This window comes from Falco rusticolus, chromosome 14 (genome assembly GCF_015220075.1).
Source record: "Falco rusticolus isolate bFalRus1 chromosome 14, bFalRus1.pri, whole genome shotgun sequence".
Taxonomy (NCBI): domain Eukaryota; kingdom Metazoa; phylum Chordata; class Aves; order Falconiformes; family Falconidae; genus Falco; species Falco rusticolus.
In genome coordinates this window covers 16625599-16642453 of record NC_051200.1, presented here as the reverse complement: position 1 = coordinate 16642453, position 16855 = coordinate 16625599, and the positions used below count along the sequence as shown (strand labels likewise).

General features: G+C 47.3%; 1 protein-coding gene across 12 annotated transcripts in view; it reads left to right on the top strand.

Annotated features, from left to right (window-relative positions):
- The window catches only part of ATP11C (ATPase phospholipid transporting 11C), a 60126-nt gene that overhangs the window by 36143 nt on the left and 7128 nt on the right, over positions 1 to 16855 (top strand). For 8 of the 12 annotated variants that reach the window (XM_037407675.1, XM_037407677.1, XM_037407678.1 and 5 more), the window contains exons 15-28: positions 287 to 358; positions 1175 to 1248; positions 1908 to 2011; positions 2614 to 2795; positions 3334 to 3597; positions 3936 to 4110; positions 4804 to 4906; positions 6021 to 6166; positions 6536 to 6595; positions 7658 to 7785; positions 10336 to 10471; positions 12305 to 12370; positions 13206 to 13309; positions 14792 to 14945. In XM_037407675.1, coding sequence (XP_037263572.1) covers positions 287 to 358; positions 1175 to 1248; positions 1908 to 2011; positions 2614 to 2795; positions 3334 to 3597; positions 3936 to 4110; positions 4804 to 4906; positions 6021 to 6166; positions 6536 to 6595; positions 7658 to 7785; positions 10336 to 10471; positions 12305 to 12370; positions 13206 to 13309; positions 14792 to 14945 — 1768 coding nt within the window. Of the gene's footprint in view, positions 1 to 286; positions 359 to 1174; positions 1249 to 1907; positions 2012 to 2613; positions 2796 to 3333; positions 3598 to 3935; positions 4111 to 4803; positions 4907 to 6020; positions 6167 to 6535; positions 6596 to 7657; positions 7786 to 10335; positions 10472 to 11783; positions 11800 to 12304; positions 12371 to 13205; positions 13310 to 14791; positions 14946 to 16855 lie in introns of all 12 variants that reach the window. The other 4 variants (XR_005107402.1, XM_037407676.1, XM_037407670.1 and 1 more) reach the window with 1 other exon arrangement.

Genomic DNA, 16855 nt, shown 5'->3' with positions numbered 1-16855 from the left:
TGCTCATGGCAATGTAAATCTGCAGGAGACCCAGGGGACCACATCCAGAGGCTCTTGGTGTTTGTGCGCTGCAGTGCCCAGACCTCCAGGTCATGGGAGCAGTGCCAGGACACCACAGCAGGCTCTGCGTGGAGCAAGCAAACGTTCAGCCCAGCTTTTTTAGCTCAGGCTTGCTAACTTCTTTGCTCTTCTCTGCAGTACAGGAGGTGAAAAGAGAACATTGTTAGTGTATAATGCGTGCCCATGGGTGTTTTCAATGTTGTTCTGTCCTTTTGTTTATTGACAGGTATGGTTTCACTTTTCTAGGACTTGAAAACAATTTCATGAAAATACGAAACCAAAAGAATGAAACTGAAATGTAAGTGCCTCCGGGGCCGCTGAGGAGCGGGGCTGCTAGTGCTGTGCTGGCTCCCACCCGGCTTAGTTGGGTCTGGTCAACGTGGCCCACCTGGCAAGGTCAAGGCTGTTCTGCAGAGGGCTGTCAGCAAGGTGCAGGCTGAAAGGCTGGCTTGCAAAGATCTGCTGGCAATTTCAGTGACATCTAAATTCAGCTCCCTTTAAGTGCCCGCAGTCCCTTGTATGGATCCTTCATCTGTGCCTGGCTGTGCAGATGGCTCCCGGGATTCATGGGGCTATTGCTGACCTTGCAGACGGTGGCTGGGCCTCGCAGCAGGATGCTGCAAGCCTAAACCGCATGATATGGCTCCCTTCCCTGTAACTTTTTTTCCCCCTCCTGAGCTGAAAATAATTAGGTCTCACCCTGCGCTCACAGCTCTGACATCTGAGAATCACTGACCTAATCCCAGCGCTCCCCGAGAACTTGCCTCCACAAGCAAGTTTCACTTCTTACTCCCCTTATGGTGAAACTTCATTTAAATGCCAGAGACGATGTCACTGCCTGCGGCACACGGTCCCCGCTGCCTGCTGAGCTGCTGCCCAGCCTGGGGGCTCAGTGCACTGGTGGGCACCCACACCCCCAGCCCCATGCTCAAAGCAGCACTGCAGTGGGTGTTTTTACTCTCTCTTCTTGTGCAGTAACTGTAGAAAGTACATTGCCCAGTGGGTGCTGCCACTTGTAGGGTGTACTGATTTCTGCAGGTCGTTGTTAGTGATTTTCAGTCTTCAGTATTTGTCTTTTACTGAGTCTAAGCTCCTTTGGTTTTTTTCCCATAAGGTACCAGCTTCTTCACGTGTTGAACTTTGATCCTGTCCGTCGCCGTATGAGCGTCATTGTGAGAACCACCACAGGTATAGTTAAAATGCATTTCTGGGTTCCCATACATGTGTGCACGTGCGCACAAGTACGAAACACATCCTCTTTATTCCTGTAACCCAGAGGGGCAAAGCTGTTAGCTCTTCTGAGCTGGTCTGATTAAATTCTGTACTGGGTCTGGTTGGGATAGAGTTAATTTTCTCCATAGCATTTGTCAGGGAACAGCACCAGATAAGAGTAGGGGACAGGGATGGGGACAGTGACCTGTGGAGAGTTCCCTGCTTGCCTTGTTCCAGCCTGGAGGTACAGGTACAGGGAGAGGGGAGTTGTGAGACTTTCCCCTGAGTAGGATGGGTTTTCATGGGAGTAGCAGTCAAAAATTCAGAGGTCACCATCCTTCTCAAATGTCAGTCCTGTAAGGTATGGGTTGCTGATTTTACCCACCCTGAAAAGGTTGCCGAGGCTTCTAAACAGGCTCTGTCCAGCCTGTTGCAGCAAGCTCGCTCAGGGGCTGGTGGGGATGCCCAACGTCCCGTCTTGAGGTCAAACAAGGCTTTGTGCAGGCTAGTGTAAGACCACTTTTGGTACGCAGCTGGGCTTCTAGTAGTCCCTTCCTCTGCATCATTTGCTTGCTGTTGAAGCTGGTCAGTCTTTCTACAATTTGTGAATGCTATAAACTGTAATTTGCTTTTAGGAAAGTTGCTTCTCTTCTGTAAAGGAGCAGACTCCTCTATTTTTCCAAGGGTGCAGCAAGAAGAAATCCAACAAACAAAAGTCCATGTGGAGCGCAATGCTATGGTGAGCCTGTAGATGGAATTTGGCTGGCTCCTGGGGTCAGGAAAGCCTTATTCCAAAAATAGGAATGTGACCTTGCTTTGGAGGGAAGTACTGAAAATCTGTCACTTGACATTGTTTTGAAGCCAGGCTTCTTTCCTTTTCTGTTTCTTTGGCTTCCACCTTTATTTGACTTTTGATATACTTATATGGTCTCCATCACAGTTGTGTCCAAGCATCTCCTAAGCAAGTTAAAAATAGAAATAATAATAGCAGGCAGTTTACTGTGGTGGGAGTAGTGCCTGGTCCCGGTCATGAGGACACCCAGCCCCTGCTCTCCCTGTTGGATGCATGCTCTTGGCTCCGGTCCTTCCCTTAGTATCTCTCCGCCATATTACGTGCACGTAATAGGCGTAACCACGGTTGCTCTGATGGGAAGAAGTTACTGTGTAAACACAGAGAAATCAGTCTTTTGACTCGAGCCAACAAATTGTCATTGCCATCAGGGTCAGTACCGACAGAAAGCACTGATGGTGGAGAAAAGCACTAGCCCTAAAGTGAGGAGCTGTAGAAAATCTGGTTTTAGGGCGCTTGTCCACTTTATTTTCTCTCCCTCTCCCTACCAGGATGGCTACCGAACACTCTGCGTGGCATTCAAAGAACTAACTCAGAAGGAGTATGACAAAATTGACAGGCAACTTAATGAAGCAAAGATGGCTCTGCAGGACAGGGAGGAAAAGATGGCAAAAGTTTTTGAAGACACAGAAGCAGACATGCACTTGATAGGGGCTACTGCTGTAGAAGACAGGTAAAGGGGTGACCACCACCACCACTGATGCTGTGGTACCTACGGTTTCTCTCTGACGTTGCATCGTGGCCCTGACTTGCTGTGGTGGAACTGAGCAGCCAAGCAGGTGCTGCAAGTGTCCAGAGTAATTAATTACTCTGTGGCAGTACCCTAGTTGCTAAAATTGGCTGATGTAGCAGGAATTAGGATATATTAATGAAACTACAGAATTACTTGTGCTTCTAGAGAGCGAATTAGGCACGCAGTGTTAATTTGTACATCAAAACAAATTCAGTTACAGTAACTGCACCTGTAAATTAAACTCTTGACTTTTAGGTCTCACAGTGTAAAGCGGTGATTTGTTTGTTTGGTTTTTTTAGCTGCAAATAAAAATTTGGGATTGATTGACTTCTAATCCTTATTCCTGTGGCAGTGGTCTCTCCAGCACGGGGCAAATCAATTAACTTCTACTAAGCTGGTGTTTCCTACCTGCAAAATAAGGGTTATATGGGTTAAGCATGGGCCAACCTGAGCAGTGATGTTTTGCTTCTGCTTGCAGGCTGCAGGAGCAGTCGGCAGAGACGATTGAAGCTCTGCACGCAGCTGGCATGAAGGTTTGGGTGCTGACGGGAGACAAGATGGAAACTGCCAAATCCACCTGCTATGCCTGCAGGCTCTTCCAGACCAGCACCGAGCTGCTGGAGCTGACGGCGAAAACGGTGGGTGAGAGTGAAAGAAAGGAGGATCGGCTCCATGAGCTGCTGATGGAGTACCATAAAAAGCTGATTCAGGAGATTCCCAAGAACCGGGGAGGCCTGAAGAGGTAAGTGAGAGAGAGGGCACAGCCTGTGCACGTTCTGGATTCAGATGCGAAGTCTGTAGAGAAAACGGGACCACGTGGTGGCCCTGGGGGGCCGGCTACTGGCAGACACCGTGGCTGGCACCTTTGCTTTGCTCATCATCCCTGGTATTTGTGGGTTTTGAAGTTAATTACACAGTTCCCTTAGCAAAGGGTGCAGATTAAATCCAAGGTTGCTATACCCCCCAAAAGGGATGGGAAGAAGATTAATACAAAAGTAATTTCTTTTTCCCTAAGATGATACCAGCAGCTACGTTGACTTAAAATCTGATTTTATTTCAAACGTGTTCTTTGTGTCCCAGAAGCTGGACGTTGACTCAAGAATATGGCCTGATTATAGATGGCTCGACGCTGTCGCTGATACTCAACCCTTCTCAGGACTCCAGTTCTAGCAATTACAAAAACATATTTCTACAAATCTGCTTGAAGTGTACTGCAGTCCTCTGCTGCCGGATGGCTCCTTTGCAGAAAGCACAGGTATTTACTCTACTTTTAACTGACTGAAGTATGTCATTAGGTGATGTGATTCTTTTTAATCCTTTGGCTGGGACTTGACCTGATCTTCTTAATCAGCTAGGACTACTCCAGGCTGTGTGTAAGTCTCGTCTGAGCTTCACAGTGTGGTGGAAACACATGAAACACACCAGTCTTTGAAATCTGAATGTAAAACCTTTGTTTAATATGCTTGCAGGAAGCCACAAACCCAAGCCAATTAGAAATAAACAAAACTCCCTGCTTGTTCTTTTTTCCCTTTCCAAATTTGTCAAGTGGAGTCTGTGACTTCCTCACGCCTGCTGGTGGTATCCGAGCCTGATAAGCGGCGTGTTTCTGCCCCTCTTCCACGGGAGGGTTTCCCCCTGAAACACATGGGACGTCCCACCTCTGGGAGAGCAGGGTCTGGCAGAAGGGAAGGGTGGGATGCTTGCTGCCTGGGATTTGTTTTTAAATATTGTTCTTCAGCCCTGTGCAGCTGGATCTTGGCTTCTGCTCGGTGAGTGCGAAGGAAGGAGCAGTTTTATTAATCTGAACTCTCCGGGGGTGGTTTTGCTGCCGTAGAAGCCTGGTTGCTTGTCCTGGGGGGTCTCTTGCAAGTGGGGCAGTGGGAGGTCTCTGGAGGCTTTTTAACTGAATTTGTGGTTTCTGTTGCTCTCCTTTTTTTAAATCTTTTAGATTGTGCGAATGGTGAAGAACACAAAAGGGAGCCCAATAACCCTTTCCATAGGGGACGGTGCAAATGATGTCAGTATGATTTTGGAAGCACATGTTGGAATAGGTGAGAACCCTGATAACATCCGTCTGACACCTAAGACCTGTCTGCTGTTGCTGGGTTTCACTGTCAAGGTGCAGTCAGTATTTCTGATTGTACATGGATGAACTGATCCTGCTGAAAAATGCAGGAAGCCTGCTGTTGCTTCCTATGGAGCCAGGGTTTGACTCCAGGTAAACGCTTGGGATCATCATGTCCTGCCCACCTTTGATAGTACCGCTCTCTTTACCGGTGATAAACTGCAGATTGTGTTCCAGAACTCTGTGGCCGAATTCAAAGTGGTAAAGTTTACTCACTGGTCAGAAAAAAAAAAAAAGGCAAAAGTAGCAAATTGATGGGTGATTACCAGCAGTTGTTGCAAAGGCAGCGCAATGAAAGGATCAGAATTTATTTAGGGCTGACTGGGCTACAGCTGCTAGTAACTCAACACTGGCGACCTGCGCATGTTTCCCAGGGGCTGATGCTCAGTTATGTCGTGTCAGTCCTGTGTGACTGACATCAGGCTGGAAACTATCCTGCTTTCTGCAGATTGGTGTCAGACATCTGAGAATTACTGGAGATTTTTGCAATGCAGCTAAAGAAGGGTCAATGGAAGAGAAAGGGCAGCCTCTTTATCTGGGGCTGTTGGAGATGCCGCAGTGCCCTCTAACGCACGGGGTTGTGGTGCAGCTCGTTTGGCTGTGGCTTTTGAGGAAACAAAATTTTGAGGGAACAAAACTGTCTTTCTGGAGCTCAGCCCTGCGGGGATGTCTTGGGGGGGCTGAGCGTCTGCAGTGAAATAACAGGGCTGCGTGAGGTGCGGGCAAGCTCGTGGGGAAGCCAGTTCCTTATCGCTTATCAGGTTTGCTTAGATACTTCTCACCACACTCTTACACAGGAACTCAGACAGCAACCTAAATATAGCTTAAAAACTCCAGAGGCAGGTCCGAGTGGTGTGGAGCCAAAACCACACCGAGTCTTGCAGCACGTTAATGTTTTGCTCTCCTGGGGCACTTGAGAAGGAAATATGTCCTTTTGTCGTGCCTTGGGATGCTGAGGGATGTGAACAAGCCTAGTGGGTAGCATCAGTCTAGATTCCAGTCCCATAGGGATTAACCCCTCGCCACGCTTCTGTCTCCAGGTATAAAAGGCAAAGAAGGACGGCAGGCTTCCAGAAACAGTGACTATGCTGTACCAAAGTTTAAACATTTAAGAAAATTGCTACTAGCACACGGGCATTTGTATTACGTGAGAATAGCACACCTTGTACAGTATTTCTTCTATAAGGTAAGGATGCGTGTGCAGCTTATTTCTTTGTTTATACCACGGATTTGTTTGACAATAGAAAAAAACCAGGGAAAAACGTATAGGCTATTCTGTAGCTCTGTTTTCCTTCCCTACAACAGGCTGTGTCTGCCCTGTGCCTGTCACTTGAAAACAGCGCTTACAGGGGAATGTGAACATGACTTCTTCCAGTGCCTTCCGCAGATACCAACTACACACTGTATTAGTTTTGTGTTGGATAGAAAACGCCTACCCTAACTTGTCTGATGCTGTAATGTCAGACACCAACGACTGATAACAGGAAAAGTTATTTGGCTTTAGACCAAGTCGTCAAGCGCTTCCCTGCTAACAGTTTGTGTTTTGTTTCCCTAGAACCTTTGCTTCATTTTACCGCAGTTTTTATACCAGTTCTTCTGTGGATTCTCACAGCAGGTAACTTCCAGTAACGTGCCTGTAAAGCCAAGATAAAAAGCAAGTGGCACAATGAGGCTTCCTAGCAGAAACTTGGCTTTTGCCTTCCTGCCTCTTCCCCAGCTTGCTTTAGAGGATGGTAGGAGCCGATCTCATTGATCAGCACCATATCTGGAGCATATTTCTGAGACCTGTAACTGGAAAGCAAGAAATCTGCTTTCATTCCTTTCGTATCCACCACCCATAAACAGACGGACATGTTCCTGAAGTAATGAGGGGGGGTTATCTGGTTTGTCTGACCAGATTTTGCTACTTCTGCCTGCCTTAAGAGAAAAATTTTTCAAGGACTTCCTGATCTTTCCTCCTCTGCTGCATTTCCCTGCATTAAAGGTGTCTCTCAAAAGAATGAACATTTCATTCTTTTATGCAGCCTTTAAAAAAAGACACGCGATGAGTGTCTTCAGAGCCTTGCTTAGTCCGGGCAAGCATCAGAGGGACAGATCCATGTGGTGAGTGGGTTCACGTGCTTGGAGACCAGAGCTTTGGCTTTTGTGTCAGCTTAGGGACTTTTGTGTCTATTTGGGCTCAAAAATAACGGTGAGGGGAGTAAAGGATAGGAGATAATTCTCCCTCGTCTTGGCAGAACCACTGGTGCTTTTTTTTCTTTTCTAAAAAGAAGAAGCTATAGTTCCTCTAAACAGTGTAGTCTTTGAAGAGTCACAGGAGACATCAAGTGTATTAATAGAAGCAGCAGCAGCACAAAAGCAGCTACAGAAAAGCTGTGATAAGAGCTGTTTAATCACATTTTTCTGGAGAATGAGCTGGAGATGAGACCAGCCGAGTCACAGAACTTCCCAGTGGTGGGAGTGGGGTCCTGGCCAAGCAGCCTGTAGGTGCCTTGGCCTCCCCGGCATCACATGGAGCGTGACCCCTGTCAAATGACACTGTCTTATGTGGCTGTGACAAAGGGATGAGTCTGTAGGGTATGTACGGAGGCAAGGGCTGGAAACTTTTACTTTCTTTGTGGGGAGGCTTTTAAAGTGGAATTTCTGTCTCACTTTACTCTTTCTTCCTTTTTTAAAGCCACTGTACGATGCTGCTTATCTTACCATGTACAACATCTGCTTCACGTCACTACCTATCCTGGCTTACAGCCTCCTGGAGCAGCATATCAACATCGACACACTGACCTCAGATCCTCAGCTGTATATGTAAGTAGCACTGGACTGGGTCAGCCTCCACACAACTTGGTTCACCACGGGTTTTTTTGGTTGGTGCAGGAGTGTAGGCAGGTGTCCCTGTCCCCTGTGGGTGGTGGGGTCGCCATGAACTGCAGAAAAGGCTGTTTCTGTCCCCACTGCTTCTGTGTTAGAGCTGAGCAACGTCCTATGTACTGCCTGTTTCTACGTATTTATGATTCCTAACGGTATCTGGCCTAGCAAATTGCACTGCTGTGTCACTATAGAAAAATAAACTGTAGGTGGAATTCTTCATCTGTAGGAAAAATCAAGCTGCAGGTGTGGCCAAGACCATTCATTCGTGTTAGCTCTGAGCCGGGCAGCATGAGCCAAGCACAGGATAGAGGGTGTAATGGATGGAGGGGAGATCTAGCTTTCAGGAGGAAGAAAGATCCATTTACTTTCAGAAAGATTAATGTTTCTGAAGCCCAGCTCAGGCAGGTAGTTTCTTACCTTGTCTAGATGGATGTCCTCCCCTAGGCTTCCCCTCCACAGGCCAAATCCCCATGCCAGAGCCAGTTACCAGGGAACTCTGCTGTTTGATCCGTGCACTCCGTGGAATTTTCCGCCGTGTTGCCCAGGGAAAGGACAGTTTAAGAGGAGACTGTCTCTCTCTGATTTTCTGGTTGCTTTCTCTCCTTCCTTGGTTGCAATGTGGAGAGGCTGCAACCTCCTGGGAAGAGTCTCGGTTTCCACATCTTCCTCCCACCCGTGTCCATACACATGCGCTTGGGTGCAGCCCTTCAGCAAGGACAAGGAAGATGCTTTTTGGGGGAAGCCCCTGTTCACGTGTCGCTGTTGCTAATTCCCTTGCCTGGCCGTAAGCTCAGCACAGAGTTCACCCCTGCGGAGAGAGCCCAGGTTGGGGCTGCTTTAGCCAGTGCCCCATACAAGTCATGTCACCACCACGTGATGCTCCTCAGCCGTGGAGGAGCTGTGTGTGGCACAGCTGTGCTCGAGCCAAGAGCGATGCCTTTGCAGGGACAGCAAAGGGAATTAGCAGGTGCCTAAAGATACCATGTGAAAGTTGCTTTAGGTATAGAAAAATCAGCAGGTGCAGCAAGAGCTGCAAGGCTAGGAAGGGGCTTGGTTGCTTCTGAAGCAAGCACTCAGATCTACGATTGATTAGACCTCTGTGCTCCTCCATTGGTATGGCAAAGTGCCGCCATGTGTATTTTTAAATAAATTGGTAATGTAATATTGTGCAACATAGACCAATAACAGCCGGCCCCTGTGCATTGTGCGTGGTGGGCTGTCTGATCTCTGGGGTCTGTCCATTGAGGGAAAACAGATTAAATGTGCCGGCAGATAGCTTCAGCTTGAATATTCATGACTGCATGTGCTGCTGAGTGCAGAGTGACTGCTGTGCCTCTGCTTTACGGAGTGCTGAGTTGCTGCAGTGCAGATCTCTAGTCTGAGGCGCTGTAAAAAGCCTGTTTACGATGAGCGCTGCAGGACATAAATATGAATGCAAAACAGAGCTCGCGGTGAGGAAATTGGTTGTGTTTTCTCTCCTTGCTATAAAACCCACTTACAGTCTGGTTTCTCTGTGCTCCCTACTCATACCCAAATTGCGGTCAGTTAGAGCATCGTTGCTGCATCATCGTGCATAGGATTCAATAGGGTTTTGTTTTAGAAACTGCCCTTACAGGAGCACAGCATCACACTGGTTTGCAAGGTGCATCTTGCTGAAAATGGATGTATTGCTTTAGCAGTTAGGAAGAAAAATGAGAAAAGAATGGGTGTTTTTTGTTTTGCCAAAAACATGCTTTTATCCCCCCTTGAGTTTCAAATTTCAAAAAAAGTAATCTGAAAAGTTAACGATGCAGGAAACTTTAACTCCCTCCTGCTCTGATGGCTGCCCTGCACCCCCCAGGCTTTGTGTGTGGTCCCTGCAGAGCTCTGCCCTTAGTGCATCAGTTTGCTGCTGCTGCCTCCGTGCCAGATCTCATCCTATATTCAGGCAAGAGCCTCCTGCTACAACCCCCATGTTAAAAACACCCACCATACAATTCAGGAGGTTATTTTCAGCCTGTGCAAAAACCCCCACGGCTTCCAGGAATGGGACTCGCAGAGCTTTTCTCAAAGACAGAGTTTGTGCATTCAGCAAAAAGAGGGAAACACACCATGGATTCGCTGCATCTGGTACAGCTCTTTAGCATTGCCCCACTTTTAAAATTCAGCGGGCGATGTCAGATACCGTGGGCGGTGCAGGGGCTGCGGGAGAGGCTCAGGACAGCGTTACAGCTCTTCGCCTTGGGCTGCCTTGGATTCTAATCCAAGTTACCTAGAGGAGAAGGACAAAAGACATGAATGTGCTGAACCTCTTACAATTTCTCGTGACTGGCAGCTGCATACGGCATATGTTGTGTGTGTCCTGTACGCTGCCAGATATTGGTCTTTCACCTCCTTGTCTCCTACAGCGAGGGCTTGCTCCAGAGCCCACTGATCACCTGGTGCAGGGGGCTTTGTAGCACGTCCTAATCATGACAGTGATGTTCTTGTTACTCTGTCTCTTGGCAGGAAGGTTTCAGATAATGCAATGCTGCAGTGGAGGCCATTCCTGTACTGGACCTTTCTGGGCGCCTTTGAAGGACTTGTGTTTTTCTTCGGGGTTTATTTTCTTTTTCAAAATTCATCGTTGGAAGATAATGGAAAGGTAACACCACCAAAAAAAATATTAATGAGTGTTTCTTCTGTGCATTGCCTCTTTTATATGCCTGCAGGAAATATCTGCACGCTTAATCTGTGCAATGTGTCTCAAGTCTTGTCCGATGGTGTAGCCTTGCTTATGGTGTGATTCTGCAGCAAACGCTTGAAATAAAACATTTTTCAAAATCGCCATGGAGACAGGGCAGGGCTGGTTATACTCACTAGGTAAAATAACTAGTCTTACACACAGCTTTATTACAACCCAATGAGCTTTGCACAGTGCTCTTCCACTCCTCTGCATGGTCTCAGGCATTGGCCCAGGGTGGGAGCGGTGTCCATCCTTCCCTCCAGTGTGCCACGTGAAATTCAGCACACGTTTGGCTGGTTACAAGCAACTGAAATAGCCCACCTTTATAAGATGCTGCTGCTTAGCACAGACAGATGCAGGGCTGCTTGTGTGCTGTGCCTGCTCCAGGGTGTGATTTCTGCCTCCCTTTGCAAGGGGGGGACGCTGGTGCTGGGGTTTTGCTGCTCTTTCTTGGCCGGCGTAAGTTCGCACCGCTGTCGGAACGAGCAGGCTGATCTTCCCCTGCTGCCCGCTCTCTCGTGCCTTGTGTTGGGACAAGTGCTTGCATCGCCACGTGGGCAAGGTGTGGGTGCTACTCCGGGTGATCTTACATAGAAAGGGGGCGGGGGGGGCAAGATTAATTTTTTTCCCCGTTTTTTTTACTTTTCCTTTTTTCATTTTGCTGGTTAACTTGAGTACAGAGCAAAGCATTAGTGCAGTGCGTGGTGGACTGGGCTGTCTCAGTACCCCTTCTGCACGGGCGTGTGCAGTGTGTTATCAGATCTCAGCTGGTGGAAAACTTCATTACACCATCACTTGTGAACCTTGAAAATACCTTAGCTTTTTTTAGTGGCTAACACTTGGAAAAAAGCTGATGAAACTTAATGTATGTGTATGCAAACGTTGCATCAATGCCAACATTTATGGCCCCAGATAGATGCAGTCAAGCCCGTGTATTGTAGATTCAGTGCTTTTTTGTATTTATAGCCATTCTGGATGTATTTGAATAAAACATGAAGCACTGATACATTCTGCAAATGCCTTCGGAGGTCAAGTCTATGTGGCACTAAAATAAGATCTGTGGTTATGTCCTGTTTTGTAAACACTTATGCCTGTAAGAACTGCTACCAGCAATTGTTCATAATATCCATGTGTGTTTGATTGACTCCTTTTTCGCTCTTATTGACTTTAATTTTTTTGCATTTTTTGAAAACTTTTACATTTCACTTTCTGTTTTAATGTATGCATTCAGATCTTGACAGCCTTTGGTAAGCATCCCTCCCATTCATTGCCATCATTTGGACTTATATACAGTATCTGCTTTTCTTTGTTGTGCATAGTCACTAGTATCTGCAAACCAAACCCGATGGAAAAATACCCATTGGTGCATTCTGCAAATGGGACTAAAACAAGATGATGAGCAGAGGTGTTGCAAGAAAGCAGAAACTGAGTAAATTACCAAGAAATCATGAAATACAGGTGGTCCAATGACTTGTATCCTCGATCGACATTGCTGTTAGTAGGAGGTTGTACCTGTCACCGTCCCAACTCTGGGTCACCCGTCTGTGTGGCACTGCATGGCACAGGGTAGTGTAGCGGGAGGCGAGTCTTGCGGGGTGCCTGGCGCCTCTCTGAGCATCAATCCCCTGTAGCAGTCGCTCCATCCCGTCCTTCCCTTCCGCGCCCTGCTTGCACCCCTGTCCTCATTGTTGTTTCTGTGCCTCTCCAAGGAGATGGACTGAGGCACTTGTGGCAATGTAACCTATTTTTCAGGTTTTTGGGAATTGGACCTTTGGGACGATTGTTTTCACCGTGCTGGTGTTCACCGTCACTCTGAAGGTTAGGATCTTCCTTCCTTTTTTCAGTCACTTACACATGCATTGGAAAATGACTGCGATATGTGCTGTAAAATCATGCAGTAAATGTGTTGGAAGATGAAGTTTCTATGACTCTGTTTCCCAGCACACTTAAATCTTCTGTTCTTCCACAGAGGCAAAATTTGCTTGTCGACCACTGTCGTTCTTGTAGCCTGTGGTCTGTATTCTTGGGCTGTGCTGGTCTAGAAGTATTTATGGTTTGGTTAAATTCCTATTTTTTGCGCTCTTTTGAGAACTCTAGTTGGTTATGGTTGTTTTTTCCCCACACTTTCACTCCTTGGCATTCAGCTGCAGCAAGAGGAGAGGAGCAATGGAGAACCTGGGTTTGTCCACCTTGTTTTAGGCATGGTTAAGCACTGGAGGGACCCCAAACGCACATCTGTCAAATAATAATAGCACATCTGCTTTGTTTCGCAGAGCTTTCTAGAACAAACGGTTTGTGTAGGACCTTACAAAAGGCCTTTTGTGTTTGGTTCGGGACAGCAGGTGGTGGCAGGAGGCAATTACAGTCCCTGTAACCCTTAGACATTTTCTTCCTGTAGCATCAGAGGTTGCATCAAATTCAATCTATTAAAAAGTGTCAGTTACAATTAGGAACTTGCTGTTTCCCTGTTGATATTGTGTCAATCTGTAGCTATTGAATCTGGTACACATACACAGAGAGGTAGCTGTTTGGAGAACCTTCAACCTTAATGTGAAACCAGTCTGAAATTTTGTATAAATACAATCAAATATACCCTGCATCTAATGTATGTTCTGCCTTTATTTTTTTTATAATTTCTTTTTTGTTCACGCAGCTGGCATTAGATACCCGATTCTGGACGTGGATGAACCACTTTGTGATTTGGGGCTCCCTTGCCTTCTATGTGTTTTTCTCATTCTTTTGGGGAGGAGTCATTTGGTAAGTGTCTTTTTCTTCTTTCCATGGTGCTTCCTTAGGGGAATGCCCAGCACTGGCTTTGCTGGGGTTGTGGCCGCAGCATCCCCTTGTTTGGGCTACCCAAAGATTTACGGGTGTGTGCAGCCATGCTCCTTTCTCTGCCAGGGAGGGAAGGCATGGTATTTCCATCCAATGCCCATAAAAGCTGGTGCTGGAAGAGGGCTGTTGCATGATGAGATGTGTTCGAGGAAGTCTGTCAGCCTGCCGAAGGCGTAGCCTGAAAGCAGATCGTGCCCTGGTCGCCATCCAGGTGCTCGGCTTTGGCAAGAGGTGGTTTGCTTTTCTGCCCGTGGGGTCGTTTCTGGTGCTGAGGCCCTCGTATTCACTGGGAGCTGCTGGGGCAAATATCTCAGGATCTCTTTGTGCATGTGGATGGGAAAGAACGGAAAAATTGATGGTGGAAAGAATCTCGGTGATACAGAAGGAAGGAACAGATGAAGCAGGTTCAGAGCAAGGGGACCAGCACTCTGGGGCAGCTTAAGAGGGAGAAATAAGCAGGAGAAAGTGCAGATCCTGCTGCTGAAATCCTGGATCTGAGGAGAAGAAATTCTCATTGATTTGAACATGACCAGGATTTTAGGCTTGATGTCTTGCAAGAGCAGGCAAGTGATAGTACATCACAAATACTAGTTTTTCCCATGCTGGAGTAGACATTCATGTCGACATTTACGGCAGGCAGCATCTCCCATTTTGCACCTTTGCTTTCCCATGGGCTAGTGCCGAGGGGTATTGGCTTGATCCTTGACCCAGCAGCCTGCTAATAAAGATGCGGACCTGATTTAAATATTTTAATTGGTGGTCGTGGGCTTTAACTCTTCATTGTTCCCGACCAGCAGATTTAGATCTGTGATCTAGCCAGGTCTCTGTGTTGAAATGTGTGAGTTTTCTGCTGGTGTGTTTAACTTGCCCAATATTTTTGAGCTAATGCTAAGCAACAACTGCCTTGGGATCCTTGTCATCAGTTATTTATGAGTCATTTTTCAGCTGCATCTGTCTGTTCCCCTCCATCATTGAGGGAGGAAGAGGCAAATAATCCGCTGGGACCGAGATCTCCACCATCAAAAGCAAATCGGAAGCTGGAGCAAAGTCCAGCGTTGAAATAAAATGATTTGATTTTTGATAAGGTGAATAGTTCATCTTTCAGTCATAGCAGCAAAATTCAAACCCCCCCTTCCCAACCCGAAATGAAAGGGGTGCTGAAGGTGCAAAATACATTGTGTACAGTGAAAGTACAGTCCTCCAGAGCAAGCACAGCTGGAGGCAACAGATGCGTTGGGAGAAGGATGGGCAGTTGAAAGAATAGATGTGTTTCTGTGCAGACTGTATCCATCTCCTTCTGAAAAGGAGGCGTTACTGCTAATAGTTTGATCTGAATCTACCTGTGATTCTGACCATCTCGAAATTTGCGTTAACAAGAATTTCTTTGTATCCTTTCTTTTTCAGGCCTTTCTTGAAGCAGCAAAGAATGTATTTTGTATTTGCCCATATGCTGACTTCAGTTTCCACGTGGCTGGCAATAATTCTCCTGATCTTTATCAGCCTTTTCCCAGAAATTCTTCTGATAGTTTTAAAAAATATAAAAGAGAAAAATCATCAGGTAAGGAACAAGATGATGTATCGCACGGTATTTTTAGGAAGACCTCTCTTATTCTTAAGCACCAGCTGAACATGTAAGAGTACCATATACCACTTGCATCTCCAAGGAAGGCTTTCTAGAGTCTTGTCGTGCTCTTTCACATGCCAGAAATACCAAGCAGCTCCTCTAAAAATACCGCCTAGATCTGTAGCCAGGAGAGACTCAGCCCGTGCCTTTCCTTAGTTGCCTTCAGTGGATGGAAACCTGCCATCTCTTATAAAAGCACCTTATCCCTTTTCCAACCTGCACTGATCGTCAAACCCACCATACTGTGTCCTGAAAAAATGTTTTTACATCAAACAACGCACCCATGATGTTCCCCTTAGGCATGTCCTCAGGTGCACAGGCAACAGGGTCAGGTCTTGTCACGTTTTCCCACCCCCCCCATAGTACCTGGGTCTCACGCTGTGGTGTTTGCCTCGGTGTCCAGCTCTCCTGGAGAGCAGTTGGGTTCCTTAGCAGCTTTCCTCCACGGCTGAGGAGGAGGGCTCGTTTTAGAAGTGCAAACAGTCTCCTACAAGTTTTTGTCACTCCTGCGAGTGGTGAACGCCAGCACTGCCAGGTCACGACGCACGCTGTGCTGAGACCCCTGCCCCTTGCTCTCTGCTCGCCCAGAGGCACCCAGCATCCCCGCAGCACTGTCCCCCCGGGCAGCCCCTGCTCACCCCAGCCGTGCCGCCCCCCGCAGCCCCTCTCTGCCCCCGCGATGTCGGTGAGCCCTGCCTCGTGTTGCCAGCCAGCCCTGCCCTCTTGCCGTCAGGTTTACGTGTCCTTAGGCAGCGGTCAGGCACAGCCCTAGGGACACGGGGCAGCACTGCCAGCACCCAGCAGGTGCTGGTGCCGCGCCTTTGGCCAGGGTGGCTCCCCAGCAGGTGGCCCGAGCTATCCATCGCTCTGCCCGGCAGCACGGCTGCAGGGTTTGGCCGACACAGAGGTGGCTTCTGCCCTGCCAGCTGTGCCCCGGGCCAGCACCGTGTACCGGCAATGCCCAGCCGGTCCGGCCATGTCCCAGCAAACCACGGGATGACATCCCAAATGCTGAGGTTCAAAACGAGCTTCTCTCCTCGAAGCTCTTCTATCCTGCGAGGTTTCAGTGCCCTCCCCTTGTCTGGGAAAACTTGTTGTCTTTGGTTCTTATTTAAAATTGGTGATTGTCTTACTTAAAAAAAATATATATCTTCAATGAAGTAGTAGAAATTTTCCTCTCCCATAACATTTGACGTACAAGCTTGACCCCAGTATCAGTGAAGTAAAACATGTATCTGCAAGACAAAAAAATCCCACCAAACCGTTAAAGTTGAAAACAATAGAGATGGTAAAAGAAGTATAGTTGAATTCTTTGAAGCTCCACGTAATTTCTTCCAGTTAAATATGATTTCGTAGTTTCTAGCTTGATGCCCCTGTTGAATAGGCTGGGAGCAAGCCACTCTGAGCTGTGGGCGTAGGACAGCTTGAGGATGGTGCCGTGGGGGTTTCTGAGCTCCAGCTCAGCTCACCTGAGAGATGACCCATTCTTGCCTTCAGCTGTTGGCCAGAAGATCCATTCCCCCGTGCAATACCTTCTTCCAAGAGCACTTTATGTGCATTAAAAAAAGGCTCTTGTGAAATCATTTAGCAAAGCAAAGTAAGTGTCAACTAGAAAAGGCGCTTTGTATGTGCATACCAAACTAAATACAGGCTGAGCCATATTTAAATGTACATTTTGAGTAAGAGGTCTGGATGTCTGCGTCGGCAGTCAGACACCAAAGTCAGTCACCTAATTTGCAAAGGCATCTGAGACCAGGTAGATGATTTCAAATCAAGACCTTTTTTGAGAACTCTGACCTTAATATTGGAAAAATAACCCCCAATCATCAGTTTCCCAAGGGGAG